The sequence below is a fragment of the Salmo salar genome, chromosome 09 (genome assembly GCF_965601325.2).
Source record: "Salmo salar chromosome 09, fSalSal1, whole genome shotgun sequence".
Lineage (NCBI taxonomy): Eukaryota > Metazoa > Chordata > Actinopteri > Salmoniformes > Salmonidae > Salmo > Salmo salar.
This window is the reverse complement of record NC_138299.1, coordinates 3151251-3168169: the sequence shown is the minus strand read 5'-3', so window position 1 is coordinate 3168169 and position 16919 is coordinate 3151251. Positions and strand designations below refer to the sequence as shown.

Genomic DNA, 16919 nt, shown 5'->3' with positions numbered 1-16919 from the left:
AAGCCTCTAGTGATGATCCATGGCCCTGAGCCTGTAGGGATATTCCATGGCACGAAGCCTGAAGAGGTAATCCATGGCCCGGAACCTGAAGAAGTAATCCTTGGCAAAAAAGCCTGGAGGGATTATAAATGGTCCGGAGCCTGTAGGGATAAACCATGGCACGAAGGCTGTAGGAATAATCCATGGCCCGGCACCTGTAGAGATAATCCATGGTAAGAAGCCTCCAGTGATGATCCTTGGCGCGGAACCTGTAGAGATGATCCATGGCATGGAGTCAGCAGCAACGGTCACTAGTCCGGAACCTATTATGACGCCTCCCAGTCCGGAGCCTCCGGCGACGCTTTTCCGTCCGGAGCCTCCAGTGACACTCCCCAGTTCAGAGCCTCCGGTGACGCTCCCCAGTCTGGAGCCTCCAGCGACGCTCCCCAGTCCGGAGTCTTCAACGGCGGTCCGCAGCCCGGAGTCTTCAACGGTGGCCTGCAGCCCAGAACCTCCAGCGGTGGCCCGCAGCCCAGAACATCCAGCGGCGGCCTGCAGCCCAGAACCTCCAGCAATGATCTACAGTCCGGTTCCTTCGACAACGATCCACGGTCAGGTGGTAATAAAGCAGAAGGATCAGCGGGTGGAGCGGGGAGTACGCCCCGAACCGGAGCCGCCTCCTATGCTGGAGGTTAAGGTTATGTGGACTGCATTTGAGCCGCCATAGTCAATTATCACCCTCCCTACCCTCTCTTTTGTTTTGTGTTTTTTTTATTGATTATGTTGCATTCGGGGTCTGCACCTTTGGGGGGGTACTGTCACGTCCTGACCCTAGTAAAATGTCATTTTCTATAGTAGAGTAGGTCAGGGCGTGACAGGGGGTGTTTTGGGTTGTTCTATGTTTTCTATGTTCTAGTTTTTCTATTTCTATGTTGAGATTGTTTGGGTTGATCTCTAATTGGAGGCAGCTGATCCTCGTTGCCTCTGATTAGAGATCATATTTAAGTAGAGGTTTTTCTTCCTGGATTTTGTGGGTAGTTATTTTCTGTTTAGTGTATGTCACCTGACGGAACTGTTTTTGGTCGTTTTCTTGTTTTGTTATATTCATTAAAAGTAAATATGAGCACTATACACGCTGCGCCTTGGTCCCCTTTATACGACCCGCGTTACAATACCAATGCTGTGGTTTGTGCAAGTCACTGATGTTGGTAAATTGTTTTATTTTGTAGGTGATGGATCTTCAGCCTGGAAATGACCTGAGCAAGCATTGAGCAGTGAACGCCTCCCCCTTCTTGTAAGGCTCCACCCATGCCACAGATCCACCATGCTGTATGGCCAGGTCCTTCACAGGCGTGGCACAGACGAAAGCTTCCTCAACCTTAACGTGGGTGGCTTTAAGCAGCGCGTGGAGCGCAGCATCCTGCAGCGCTTCCCCAGGACCCGCCTGGGGTGCCTGTTGGGCTGCGTCTCCGAGGAGGCCATCCTGGAGCTTTGCGATGACTTCAGCCCCACCGACAAGGAGTACTACTTTGACCGCAACCCGCATTTCTTCCGCTATGTCCTTAACTTCTACCACACGGGCAAGATCCACCTGATGGAGGAGCTGTGTGTCTTCTCCTTCAGCCAGGAGATTGAGTACTGGGGCATCAAGGAGCTCCACCTGGACTCCTGCTGCAGCAACAAGTTTCAGGAGCAGAGGGAGTTTGCACAGGACAAGGACTGGGACCGGAGGAGCGATGAGCAACATCAGCAGTTCGGGAGCATTGACTCATCCATGGAGGATCTCTCAACTATAGACCAGGACTTGAAGAAGTTTGAGGGCACCTGGTGCTCGGAGGTCCGCAAGAACATCTGGCTGCGCCTGGAGAACCCGGGCTACTCACGTTTGGCCAAGGTGATCGCCATGGCCTCACTGGCCATGGTGCTGACCTCCATCGTGGCCATGTGCATCCATAGCATTCCCGAGTTCCACCAGGTGGACCTCAACGACAAGGAGATTGAAGACCCAGTGCTGGCTATCTTCGAGGCTGTGTGTGTTGTCAGCTTCTCTGTGGAGTTCCTGGTGCGGCTTTCCGTGGCGCCGTGCCCCCGGAAGTTCCTGAGTAACGTGCTCAACATCATTGACTTTGTGTCCATCGTGCCTTTCTACGCCACGTTGGCCTTTGAGACAGTGGACGAGGAGAACGAGGAGCTGGAAAACGTGGGGAAGGTGGTACAGATCCTGCGGCTGATGCGCATCTTCCGCATCCTCAAACTGGCACGCCACTCAGCGGGGCTGCGCTCGCTGGGTGCCACGCTAAGGCATAGCTACCATGAGGTGGGCCTCCTGATGCTCTTTCTCTATGTGGGTATTTCCATCTTCTCCGCCCTCATCTACTTTGTGGAGAAGGAGTCAGAGGAGTCGGACATAACGACCATCCCTGTGGGCTGGTGGTGGGCCACTATTAGCATGACGACGGTGGGATACGGTGACACCTGCCCAGTGACGGTGTTAGGGAAGCTAGTGGCAACCCTGTGCATCATCTGTGGGCTGCTGGTGGTGGCCCTGCCCATCACCATTATCTTCAACAAGTTCTCCATGTACTACCAAAGGCAAAAGGCTATGGATGCCGATCAGAGCAATAACGAGGCGGACCAATGCAATAATAACGATAGTAAGATCCCCGACCCCAGTATACCTTACTTTAATGTCGGGGACCTGTACACCCAAAAGATGAACTCATTCATCGCCAGTATCTCTGTCAGGGGCAGCGTCGGCAATGATAAGGACACAGACATCTCGAGTATCCAGGATGGAGAGACGTCTTGTATCCTGAGGGGCACTTGAGAGCTCAACTTACTAGACTTAAACCGTTTTACATAGGTCATCCACAAATGATCTTCTTCACTTTTGGGCCAGTTTCTCAAGTTCCATGTGTAGTTCAGTTCTTCAATCTTTACGTTACAGATCTTCTCCAGGTGTTCCTTGGTTTCCCACGGTTTCCTTTACCTTGTGGGATCCATAAAAGGGACTGGAACAGTGGATGCTGACTTTCTTGGAGTGTGGCCACAGTTGAGAGTGGGGAGGAGAAATAGGACCACCCTGCTTTCACCTGAGGCTTTTGAAATAGCTGTACATGGCAAAAGCACTTTCCGGTTCTCAGGGTGAAAATAAGTGTGCTGTATCTCTCCACGTTCTTGTCCTTAGAGACTACGAACCATTAGGCCTAATACTTGGCCTGTTTTGGATTAGTGACTTAAGGACCTATTTTAATGCTGAGCAGTATTTGTCAACATTTATTTTTAAACAATACTTTTTATTTTTACATGGCAATCATATGGAACGAAATAGCCATGGTTTGAAACAAAATTACATTTAGCAATGTCTGGCAAGCATCTACTCAATGGCATGCTATTGCATTTCTCCTCTTCTAGACTAATAATTGAAAGAGACGACTGCATGTGTGCTTGAAGGATAAAGTGAGTATAGGGTGTCTATTGTCGTAATAAAGTATGACATTTGAGATTTTATTTAAACAGGCAAGTCAGTTAAGAGCAAATTCTTATTTACAATAACGGCCTAGGAACAGTGGGTTACTTGCCTTGTTCAGGGGCAGAACAACAGATTTTCACCTTGTCAGCTGAGGGATTTGATCTAGCAACCTTTCAGTTACTGGCCCAACTCTCTAACCACTAGGCTACTAGGCTACCTGCCTACAAGTTGTCTTTAAAAAAATCATTGCATCAATCCAGAGTTCTTTGCTTCAGCTGTCAGTCAATTATGCAATACCTGCACATAACCATCAGTTGTGGCACGATTACTTATTTTAGGTTATAAAATATCAGTTAGCCATGCCAGGAAAGGCACTTCTTAGCAAATATGACAGGCACACATACAGCACAAACATACAGATATATAGAATATTAGTTACACATTACTGTTTTATGCCCTGTGTGAAGCTTATTGTCTTGAACACATTTTTACTTTACCAGAATTTCAACAATTTAACATTGTTCAAAGGTGCATAAAATATGCTTTGTCTCTCTCTGTCTCTCTTTTTTAATCCCCCTTTCTCATCCCTTCCAACTGATCTCCCTGAATGCACTCAGAGGGATGTCTCTCTCAGATTAAGACGTGTACATCAGATCGATCAGAGAGAGAAAGGCCAAACATTGGGGCTGCGATCCAAGAATTATAATGTTGGCCAAAAGTGCTTTCCCAAATGCCCCAGGTAATCCAATTGATTTGTTCTCATTTTGGAGGTGATCATTGATCAAAGTGTCTCTACTGAATTCAAATAGCACCTGTCACTTCAGGTTACCTACCCTTTGCAAATATAAATGTCATTTACAAGTGTCATCAGTCAATTTTTTCTCTGCTATTACTCTAAAACGTGGCAGAACCATTAAAAAAATACTGTCACTTTATGCACACCTTTTTATTTGCCTTAAAATGAAATTCCGGAACTATTTCATGACGGCAACAAAGATGTGACATTGAAGAAATAGCTAGGGTTACTGTGTGGTAGACATACAATGTGTATGTTTTTTCTTAGAATATGTTTAAAATATATATATACACTGCTCAAAAAAATAAAGGGAACACTTAAACAACACATCCTAGATCTGAATGAAATAAATAATCTTATTAAATACTTTTTTCTTTACATAGTTGAATGTGCTGACAACAAAATCACACAAAAATAATCAATGGAAATCCAATTTATCAACCCATGGAGGTCTGGATTTGGAGTCACACTCAAAATTAAAGTGGAAAACCACACTACAGGCTGATCCACCTTTGATGTAATGTCCTTAAAACAAGACAAAATGAGGCTCAGTAGTGTGTGTGGCCTCCACATGCCTGTATGACCTCCCTACAACGCCTGGGCATGCTCCTGATGAGGTGGCGGATGGTCTCCTGAGGGATCTCCTCCCAGACCTGGACTAAAGGATCCGCCAACTTCTGGACAGTCTGTGGTGCAACGTGCCGTTGGTGGATGGAGCGAGACATGATGTCCCAGATGTGCTCAATTGGATTCAGGTCTGGGGAACGGGCGGGCCAGTCCATAGCATCAATGCCTTCCTCTTGCAGGAACTGCTGACACACTCCAGCCACATGAGGTCTAGCATTGTCTTGCATTAGGAGGAACCCAGGGCCAACCGCACCAGCATATGGTCTCACAAGGGGTCTGAGGATCTCATCTCGGTACCTAATGGCAGTCAGGCTACCTCTGGCGAGCACATGGAGGGCTGTGCGGCCCCCCAAAGAAATGCCACCCCACACCATGACTGACTGACCCACCACCAAACCGGTCATGCTGGAGGATGTTGCAGGCAGCAGAACGTTCTCCACGGCGTCTCCAGACTCTGTCACGTCTGTCACGTGCTCAATGTGAACCTGCTTTCAACTGTGAAGAGCACAGGGCGCCAGTGGCGAATTTGCCAAACTTGGTGTTCTCTGGCAAATGCCAAACGTCCTGCACGGTGTTGGGCTGTAAGCACAACCCCCACCTGTGGACGTCTTGCCCTCATACCACCCTCATGGAGTCTGCTTCTGACCGTTTGAGCAGACACATGCACATTTGTGGCCTGCTGGAGGTCATTTTGCAGGGCTCTGGCAGTGCTTCTCCTGCTCCTCCTTGCACAAAGGCGGAGGTAGCGGTCCTGCTGCTGGGTTGTTGCCCTCCTACGGCCTCCTCCACGTCTCCTGATGTACTGGCCTGTCTCCTGGTAGCGCCTCCATGCTCTGGACACTACGCTGACAGACACAGCAAACCTTCTTGCCACAGCTCGCATTGATGTGCCATCCTGGATGAGCTGCACTACCTGAGCCACTTGTGTGGGTTGTAGACTCCGTCTCATGCTACCACTAGAGTGAAAGCACCGCCAGCATTCAAAAGTGACCAAAACATCAGCCAGGAAGCATAGGAACTGAGAAGTGGTCCGTGGTCCCCACCTGCAGAACCACTCCTTTTTTGGGGGTGTCTTGCTAATTGCCTATAATTTCCACCTGTTGTCTATTCCATTTGCACAACAGCATGTGAAATGTATTGTCAATCAGTGTTGCTTCCTAAGTGGACAGTTTGATTTCACAGAAGTGTGATTGACTTGGAGTTACATTGTGTTGTTTATGTGTTCCCTTTATTTTTTTGAGCAGTGTATATATTATCCACCACCATGCAGACCATTTGAAGTATAGACTGAATTTACCACAAGCTAAGCTATTGAAATGAAACTGCCTTTTTTTGGCAGCAAGCTGCAGTTGATAGGGATTGTTAAGCAGCCTGATACTGATATTTAAACAAATGTTTACATAGCACTGCAGAGTGTGTCATTGCCGTTTATGAGATATTAATTACGTGACCTTTTATTGTAGACCTGACAGTTGGTTGATAATTGAGAGTCAACCAACCGTTATTGCCGTCCACATTATTATAATTTGAGCAATATAATTTACACTGTCCTCATGACAGCTTTACTTTGACTATATGCGGTACACTTTTGACTAGATTTCGTATAGTTGTAAATACAGCATGAACTGCATATACTCCCTTACCTAATACAGGCTAATGATTTTGTTATTCTGCTAGTTAGCAATGTATTTTCATAAGCCGTGGGACTGGTGCAATGATTATCATGCATCATAATACAATTATTTGTTGATTTCTAAACCAGAATAATATTTTATACTCATTAAGGCATTGTAAAGGTTACATTTAAAGACATCAACAATTGCACAAAAGCCAGGCTCTAATGAAAAAAATTCAATAAATGACTAACAACATGTCTTGAAAGAAAAACCCATGAGTGGTCACTATTGGCCCACTAGCAACAGCTGCCTCATACCACAATGTCTAAGTAAAGGGGCATCATGCACCCCAAAAATCTGAGGGGTCACAAAGTACGTGAGAATGGCTTGGGGGTGGTCCGGAGAACAGAACAGATGAACCAGAATGATATTTACTCTCATGGGTCGCCCCCAAAAAAAGTTCTGAAAGCCACGCCTCTACTAAGCCCCACTTCCAGTTTAAAATGTATGTAGTTCTGTCCTTGAGCTGTTCTTGTCTAATGATGTTCTGTATTATGTCATTCTGTATTATATGTTTCATTATGTGTTTCATTGTCATTCTGTTTCATGTTTTGTGTGGACCCCAGGAAGAGTAGCTGCTGCTTTTGCAACACCTAATGGGGATCCTAATACAATACCAAATACCAGTCTTCTGATCTGACCCAGTGGATCATATCTCAATAACCCAACTAAGTGACACAATTGGCTGGGTCAAAAACAACCCAGTGTGTGTTCTGTCCACTATTTACACAGCACTGGGTTGTTTTTAACCCAGCATTTTTCAGTGTAAAGTGTCTGGAACTCTACTGGAGGGATGAGACACCATTCTTCCATGAGAAATTCCATAATTTGGTGTTTAGTTGATGTACCCATTATTTACTCATGTGTTTCCTTTATTTTGGCAGTTACCTGTAGGTGTAACACATGGAAGTAACACAGTGAACTCCAAAAGTATTGGGACAGTAACACATTTTTTGTTTTGGTTCTTTACTCCAGCACTTTGGATTTGATATTAAACAATGACTGAGGTTAAAGTGCAGACTGTCAGCTTTAATTTGAGGGTATTTTCATCCATATCTGGCGAACCGTTTTGAAATTACACAACCTTTTATACATAGTCCCTTTATTTTAGGGGACCAAAAGTTTTGGGACAAATTCAATTATATGTGTATTAAAGTAATCAAAAGTTTTGTATTTGGTCCTATATTCCTAGCACGCAATGATTATATCATTTGCGACTACAAACTTGTTGGATGAATTTGCTGTTTAAATAGTTTTTCAGATTATTTTATGCCCAATAGGAATGAATGGTAAATAATGTATTGTGTCATTTTGGAGTCACTTTTATTGTAAATAAGAATATTATATGTTTCTGAACACTTCTACATTAATGTGGATGCTACCATGATTAAGGATAGTCCTGAATGAATCATGAATAATGATGATTGAGAAATTTAAAGACCCACAAATATCATACCCCCCAAAAATGATAACACTCCCCGTTATTGTAATGGTGAGAGGTTAGCATGCCTTAGGGGTATGATATTTGTACATCTGTAACTTTTCTCACTCATCATTATTCATGATTCATTGCGTGCTAGGAACATGGGACCAAATACTAAACTTTTGACGACTTTAATACACATACAGTGCATTCAGAAAGTATTCAGACCCCTTAACTGTTTCCAGATGTTGTTACGTTACAGCCTTATTCTAAAATGCATTATATAGTAGATTTTTTCTCATTAATCTACACAGGTTGGATGGGGAGTGTCGCTGCACAGTTAAATTCAGGTCTCTCCAGAGATGTTCGATCGGGTTCAAGTCCGGGCTCTGGCTGGGCCACTCAAGGATATTCAGAGACTTGTCCCGAATCCACCCCAGTGTTGTCTTGGCTGTGTTCTTATGTTCGTTGTCCTGTTGGAAGGTGAACCCTCGCCCCAGTCTGAGGTCCTGAGCGCTTTGGAGCAGGTTTTCATCAAGGATCTCTGTACTTTTCTCCATTCATCTTTCCCTCGATCTTGACTAGTCTCCCAGTCCCTGCCACTGAAAGACATCCCCACAGCGTGATACTGCTACCACCATGCTTCACCGTAGGGATGGTGCCAGATTTCCTCTAGACGTGACGCTTGGCATTCAGGCCAAAGAGTTCAATCTTGGTTTCATCAGACCATGGTCAAAGTCCTTTAGGTGCCTTTTGGCAAACTCCAATTGTGCTGTCATGTGCCTTTTACTGATGAGTGACTTCTGTCTGGCCACTCTACCATAAAGGCCTGGTTGGTGGAGTGCGAGTGATGCAGAGATGGTTGTCCTTCTGGAAGGTTCTCTCATCTCCACAGAGAAACTATGGAGCTCTGTCAGAGTGACCATCGGGTTCTTGGTCACCTCCCTGACGAAGGCCCTTCTCCCCTGATTGCACAGTTTGGCCGGACGGCCAGCTCTAGGAAAAGTCTTGGTGGTTCCAAACTTCTTCCATTTAGGAATAATGGACACCATTGTTTTCTTGGGGACCTTCAATGCTGCAGAAATGTTTTGGTACCCTTCCCTAGATCTGTGCCTCGACACAATCCTGTCTCAGAGCTCTACAGATAATTCCTTCAGCCTCATGGCTTGGTTTTTGCTCTGACATGCACTGTCAACTGCGGGGCCTTTCCAAATCATGTCAAACAGACTCCAATCAAATTGTAGAAACATCTCAAGGATAATCAATGGAACCAGGATGCACCTCAGCTCATATCAAAGGGTCTGAATACTTATGTAAATAACTTATTTCTGTTTTTTATTTTTACTACATTTGCAAAACTTAAAAAAAAAAAATACATTTTTTAACTTTGTCAATATGGGGTATTGTATGTGGATTGATGAGGAAAATGGTTTTAATCCAGTTTAGAATAAGGTAGAGTTTAGAATAAAGTCAAGGGGTATGAAAACTTTTTGAATGATGGTCCCAACACTTTTGGTCCCCTGAAATAGGGTGACTTTGTACATAAAGTGCTGTAATTTCTAAATGGAGCCAAAACAACAACAAAAACATCACTGTCCCAATACTTTTTGAGCTCACTGTATGAAACTATGTGTATCTACACTGTAACTATCTGCCTAATATAACTACCATGCAAATATATTGTTTTTGCAAATACCTAGGCCACTTAGTAAACAGTGGGACCAAAAATACAGCTGAAAGAATATTTGCTACTACCACCAAGATCTGCCATCCACTGCTAAATGACAGATTCTAAAAGCAGCATTAAAGGAGGCCAAATGAAATCTCCACAGAGACAATTCTGCCTCCGAGGCATTCCCTCTAGCTAGAGAGATATTGATTTTGTATCCACTGTTAATGTTTGGGAATTTGAGGCCCCACAGCGTTTGACATGTCCTTTCGATTTGCCTCTGGTGGAGACGAGCGTGAGAAACAGACTTTGACTAAACGAAAATGCATGTTTAAGATGCACCAATAGTTCAGATGCCAAGTTGACAAACAGCCTCTCAAAGACATTTGCATGGAATGCTAAAGATAGCAAAAATAAATCAAGTGTAGATAAAGTTGGCATCAAAATAAATTCACTATACTCCCTTACACAAAATAACAGGTGCACATGTTTAGTAAATCAGGGCTAAAGAGTGGACACAGCTGGAAGAAAACACACGCTACAGCAACATGCTCTCCATTGTGGTATAGTTAAAATAACTTATAATCTAGATTGAAACAGCCATTTACATGTAAAGAAAAATGACATGTTACAAAGCCATCTGCTTTTCTCTATCTTGTTCCTGGTTCAAAAAATTGGAAAATAACATTTTTGTGGGCAAATGTCTAATATGACTCAGATAAACAATGAATTGTATTGATTAATTGCCATCCCACTCGCTGACATGCCTTTTTATCGTATGGCAGCTCTTTCCCCGCTTTTACAAGCAGCATGCTTGAGATATCCCACTAATGCAATAGATTAGACACCTGAAAGGATGGATCACAGGCTGATGGTTAAAGACTGTGTGGTTTAGTGGTTATAGGTTATGCCACTCAATCCAGAGGCATGAAGGAGATTCCAAAGTGTGCGAGCTAAGACCCATAGCAGCAAATACAGTATGTCCAATGACATTGATGGCATCTGTTATTTTCTCTATTACGAACTTAAATCATCAAATTGAATACTGAATCAAATGCTACCTGACCGATTACACATGCACGTGTACCAGGGCCATGCACAGACCCTTTAGGGGGCAGGTACTCAAAATGAAAAAAAGGCTACTTTGGAGACTGGTGGGGCGAAAGGGCATGTGCTCTGCACAGGTACAGCCCTATCTGTGCATGTGCCTGTGGTGTACACTGCACAGCTGCACAAATTTCCTTTGTTTCTTGTCTGTGTTTTTACCGTTACTCTTAGGTCCATTTTCAGTTGTCAAGTGACAACAGCCACAGATATTTCTTCCACAATTTCACACCTTCAAGGTCTTGAGAACTATCCAGACACCTCTGACTTATCCCTTGATGGATAACGTTATCTGCCAACAAAGCTTGTGAGGGAAAATGGGCCATCATGAGCTGAGAATCCGATTCGGATTTCATATGACACGGAATTCACACCATAAATGGAAACTTATTGCTGCATCTGACATTACACGTTACTGGATCGAACCAAAAATATGCGGGGTGATGTGAATGCCTTTGAATGACTGATTATGTGACAAAATTTGGAGACTTGTGACAGCCCCCCAGTGCCCTTGAATTGTAACTCTGTGATGAAAGGGCCCTATAAAATAAGCCTGAATGAGTTTTAAATTACCAATACTTGTGTCAATGGAAGTGTTCTTTCAAATGGCAAAAGCCTAACTGTCATTCAAGTCTATAAATATTGATTGAAATTGAGTATAAGAGGTACATCCCATTATTGAGTACTGTACAAAGGACAAAAAACGTTACCTAATCAATTCAATCAAGTAAAAAAATTACAACACATGAAAGAATGGGTCCCGGTCCAAAAATCTGCTGCTTCTCTTCCTTCCAGCACCATTGAGGGATCGCCATCACAGTCTGGCATCCATCTTTATTTACATGGGCGTCACATCACCCATCCTGCATCTGATCATACCATTTGTCAATAGACAAAGAGCCAGCATTACAGAATTATTTGGCAACTCTACATTAGAAATGCCAATAAATGTTTTATATGGGCATGAAATTGCATTGTGACAGGAGGCTGCCATCAGCCATCCATCTCCCTAGTTCTGTTATCACTTTAGATGGATACACACAAAATACAAAATCACTAGAATGAGGATTCAAATATTTGTCATAAATAGCACAGTGGAGAGAAATGTTGCTATAGAATTAAATACACTGCTCAAAAAAATAAAGGGAACACTTAAACAACACAATGTAACTCCAAGTCAATCACACTTCTGTGAAATCAAACTGTCCACTTAGGAAGCAACACTGATTGACAATACATTTCACATGCTGTTGTGCAAATGGAATAGACAACCGGTGGAAATTATAGGCAATTAGCAAGACACCCCCAATAAAGGAGTGGTTCTTCAGGTGGGGACCACGGACCACTTCTCAGTTCCTATGCTTCCTGGCTGATGTTTTGGTCACTTTTGAATGCTGGCGGTGCTTTCACTCTAGTGGTAGCATGAGACGGAGTCTACAACCCACACAAGTGGCTCAGGTAGTGCAGCTCATCCAGGATGGCACATCAATGCGAGCTGTGGCAAGAAGGTTTGCTGTGTCTGTCAGCGTAGTGTCCAGAGCATTGAAAGCGCTACCAGGAGACAGGCCAGTACATCAAGAGATGTGGAGGAGGCCGTAGGAGGGCAACAACCCAGCAGCAGGACCGCTACCTCCGCCTTTGTGCAAGGAGGAGCAGGAGAAGCACTGCCAGAGCCCTGCAAAATGACCTCCAGCAGGCCACAAATGTGCATGTGTCTGCTCAAATGGTCAGAAACAGACTCCATGAAGGTGGTATGAGGGCAAGACATCCACAGGTGGGGGTTGTGCTTACAGCCCAACACCGTGCAGGACGTTTGGCATTTGCCAGAGAACACCAAGATTGGCAAATTCGCCACTGGCGCCCTGTGCTCTTCATAGTTGAAAGCAGGTTCACACTGAGCACGTGACAGACGTGACAGAGTCTGGAGATGCTGTGGAGAACGTTCTGCTGCCTGCAACATCCTCCAGCATGACCGGTTTGGCGGTGGGTCAGTCAGTCATGGTGTGGGGTGGCATTTCTTTGGGGGGCCGCACAGCCCTCCATGTGCTCGCCAGAGGTAGCCTGACTGCCATTAGGTACCGAGATGAGATCCTCAGACCCCTTGTGAGACCATATGCTGGTGCGGTTGGCCCTGGGTTCCTCCTAATGCAAGACAATGCTAGACCTCATGTGGCTGGAGTGTGTCAGCAGTTCCTGCAAGAGGAAGGCATTGATGCTATGGACTGGCCCGCACGTTCCCCAGACCTGAATCCAATTGAGCACATCTGGGACATCATGTTTCGCTCCATCCACCAACGCCACGTTGCACCACATACTGTCCAGGAGTTGGCGGATGCTGTAGTCCAGGTCTGGGAGAAGACCCCTCAGGAGACCATCCGCCACCTCATCAGGAGCATGCCCAGGCGTTGTAGGGAGGTCATACAGGCACGTGGAGGCCACACACACTACTGAGCCTCATTTTGACTTGTTTTAAGGACATTACATCAACGTTGGATCAGCCTGTAGTGTGGTTTTCCACTTTAATTTTGAGTGTGACTCCAAATCCAGACCTCCATGGGTTGATAAATTGGATTTCCATTGATTATTTTTGTGTGATTTTGTTGTCAGCACATTCAACTATGTAAAGAAAAAAGTATTTAATAAGATTATTTCTTTCATTCAGATCTAAGATGTGTTGTTTAAGTGTTCCCTTTATTTTTTTGAGCAGTATATAATTCATTTTTCTAGTGAAAGAAAATTTGGGAAGTCATTGTTTTGTGCTTAGATAACTATACGATTATACAAACAGGCTGGCAGTCCACACGTGTAACGGCCTTGGTTCAAGCCTATACACACTGACAAATATTGGATATATAACTAAATGAAATGTACATTATTACATTGTTTTTGAGTTTTATACAAAGAGCATGTTGTCCACTGTTGTTACATGCTGAGGTGAGGGAAATGGTATAGAATTGACACAGCTAGTGGGGATAATACCAGAAGAAAATAGTCAAACTGCTAAACAACTAAATGGCACAAACTGTGTCTGTGTAAACTGTTGGTTGCTTTCTTATTGAATTCTTAAATAAATTATACATTTGAAAAAGCAATTTTTGACTGGTACTGTAAGTATTCACAGATATTTTTAGAATTCTTCAAGCTCTGTCAAGTTGGTTATTGATAATCGCTAGACAGGCATTTTCAAGTTTTACAATAGATTTTCATGCCGATTTACAGTACCAGTCAAAAGTTTGGACACACCTACTAATTCCAGGGTTTTTCTTTATTTTTACTATTTTCTACATTGCAGAATAATAGTGAAGACATCAAAATTATGAAATAACACACATGGAATCATGTAGTAACCAAAAAAGTGTTAAACAAATCAAAATACATTTTATATTTGAGATTCTTCAAAGTAGCCACCCTTTGCCTTGATGACAGCTTTGCACACTCTTGGCATTCTCTCAACCAGCTTTACCTGGAATGCTTTTCCAACAGTCTTTAAGGAGTTACCACATATGCTAAGCACTTGTTGGCTGCTTTTCCTTCACTCTGCGGTCCAACTCATCCCAAACCATCTCAGTTGGTTTGAGGTCGGGTGATTGTGGAGACCAGGTCATCTGATGCCCCACTCTATCACGCTTCTCTTGGTCAAATAGCCCTAACACAGCCTGGAGGGGTGTTTTGGGTCATTGTCCTGTTGAAAAACAAATGATAGTCCCACTAATCGCAAACCAGATGGGATGGCGTATTGCTGCAGAATTCAGTGGTAGCCATGCTGGTTAAGTGTGCCTTGAATTCTAAATAAATCACAGACAGTGTCACCAACAAAGCACCCCCACACCATCACACCTCCTACTCCATGCTTCATGGTGGGAACCACACATGCAGAGATTATCCATTCACCTACTCTGCGTCTCACAAAGACACGGCGGTCAAATTTGGACTCATCAGACCAAAGTACATATTTCCACTGGTCTAATGTCCATTGCTCGTGTTTCTTGGCCCAAGCATGTCTCTTCTTCTTATTGGTGTCCTTTTAGTAGTGGTTTCTTTGCAGCAATTTGACCATGAAGGCCTGATTCGCGCAGTCTCCTCTGAACAGTTGATGTTGAGATGTGTCTGTTACTTGAACGCTCTGAAGCATTTATTTGGGCTACAATTTCTGAGGCTAGTAACTCTAATGAACTTATCCTCTGCAGCAGAGGTAAGTCTGGGTCTTCCTTTCTTGTGGCGGTCCTCATGAGAGCCAGTTTCATCATAGCGCTTGATGGTTTTTGCGACTGCACTTGACGAAACTTTCAAAGTTCTTTACATTTTCCGTATTGACTGACCTTCATGTCTTAAAGTAATAATGGACTGTCGTTTCTCTTTGCTTGTTTGAGCTGTTCTTGCCATAATATGGACTTGGTCTTTTACCTAATAGGGCTGTCTTCTGTGTACTCCCCTACATCTGCTAAATATGTGTATCCAACCAATTACATTTGAATTGATTTGAAGGTGAATCTTTCTTATGTTTAGTTTTTACAAAATTATATGAAAAACAATCACTCTGTTTTTTAAATTGACAACAATATTTCTTAATAGGATCGGGTCAGAAGCATGAAATCATAAATTACATTTCTCATTCCATGAGCATAAGGCAGTGTGTGTGCACACAGGGCTCGGCAGGAGGCATGGATGTTTGTCCTATCCATACGCACATTGCAGTCACATTTCGAAAATGCCCTGCATGTTCGAGCCATGGATATTTGGACATTGCCAAACGTTATAATATTACTCAATCATCGCTGTTGATATTGCCTGTTCGTGACAAACGAACAGGCAGATAGCCTAGGCTACAGGTGGACTCAGTACCAAGGACAGCGATCGGAATTCCCGCGATTTGACAGTTAGGTCTAACAGATGAAAGTGGAAGATGCAATTTTTTTTACAAAATGGTAAATTAAAAACAATAAGCAGTATATTGTAATAACAGACTTTCATTCAATGGGCATCACACATTGGGCTTATGAGTCCAAATTTTTCACAGAAGCTGCATGGACAAAGAAAGAAACTGTTGACTGTTTTGCTGCTTGTGATATTTTAATAAAAAACATTGGTTAAATGCTACTGATTAGGCTACCATGCGCCTCCGCTGGCAAAATCGATGCCATAACCAATTGCATTACCACTAAGACCAGATTTTAGTGAGTCTTAAACATCACCAGTAGTACTGCTTGAAATTGGCACATTGGCACACGTTTTTAAGGACACCCTCCCACCTCAGCGCAAGCCAGACGATATAACATGCTGACTACACCGGGCACGCACGTGTGTCCGCATGCATGTTGATTTTGACCATCCACACCAGACGCGATCAGGACATGCAGGTTGAAATATTAAAATAAACTCTGAACCAACTATATTCATTTGGGGACAGGTCAAAACACGTGAAACATTCATGGACATTTAGCTAACTAGCTTGCTGTTGCTAGCTAATTTATCCCGGGTTTATCCTGGAAACAGGAGACAAAGGGCTGTGAGACATGGGTTTAAAACTTCTTCCGGCTAGGGTCCTTTTTTCTCAATTTCCGCCTGACTGACATGCCCAAAGTAAACTGCCTGTTACTCAGGCCCTGAAGCCAGGATATGCATTTAATTGGTACCATTGGAAAGAAAACACTTTGAAGTTTGTGGAAATGTAGGAGACTATAACACAATAGATATGGTAGGAGAAAATCCAAAGAAAAACCAACCAGAATTTGTTTTTTTGAGAGCCCATGCTCTTACAATGGAAAGTATAGGGAAATAATGAAATCTAGCTCCCAGTATGCAATTCCTATGGCTTCCACAGGGTGTCAGGAGTCTTTGTTCAAGGTTTTAGGCTTGTTTCTTCCAAAACGAGTAAGAATAATGAGTTTTAGTACAAGGAGACCTGCTTGAAAATGTGTGTGTGTGTGTGTGCGCGTTGAAGACAACGCGCACCTGCTAAAATCGGATTCCTACTTTTTTCTGTATGAAATATTATAGTTTGATTACATTTCAGGGTATCTGCGGATTAAATAGAAATGTATTATGACTTGCTGAAACAAAATTTAGGGGTAGATTTTCGGATTCCTATCTTGGCATGTTGAAAGAGTGGATTACTCAAATCGATGGCACCAACTAAACTTACTTTTTGGACTATAAAGAAGGATTTTATCTAA

At 43.5% G+C, this 16919-nt stretch overlaps 1 protein-coding gene across 1 annotated transcript; it reads left to right on the top strand.

Annotated features, from left to right (window-relative positions):
- Positions 1–1218: 1218 nt before the first annotated feature.
- On the top strand, positions 1219–2927 carry LOC106610639 (delayed-rectifier potassium channel regulatory subunit KCNS3-like). Its single transcript, XM_014210077.3, has one exon. The coding sequence runs from the start codon at positions 1304–1306 to the stop codon at positions 2804–2806; it is 1503 nt and encodes a 500-aa protein (XP_014065552.2). The 5' UTR covers positions 1219–1303; the 3' UTR covers positions 2807–2927.
- Positions 2928–16919: the final 13992 nt, after the last annotated feature.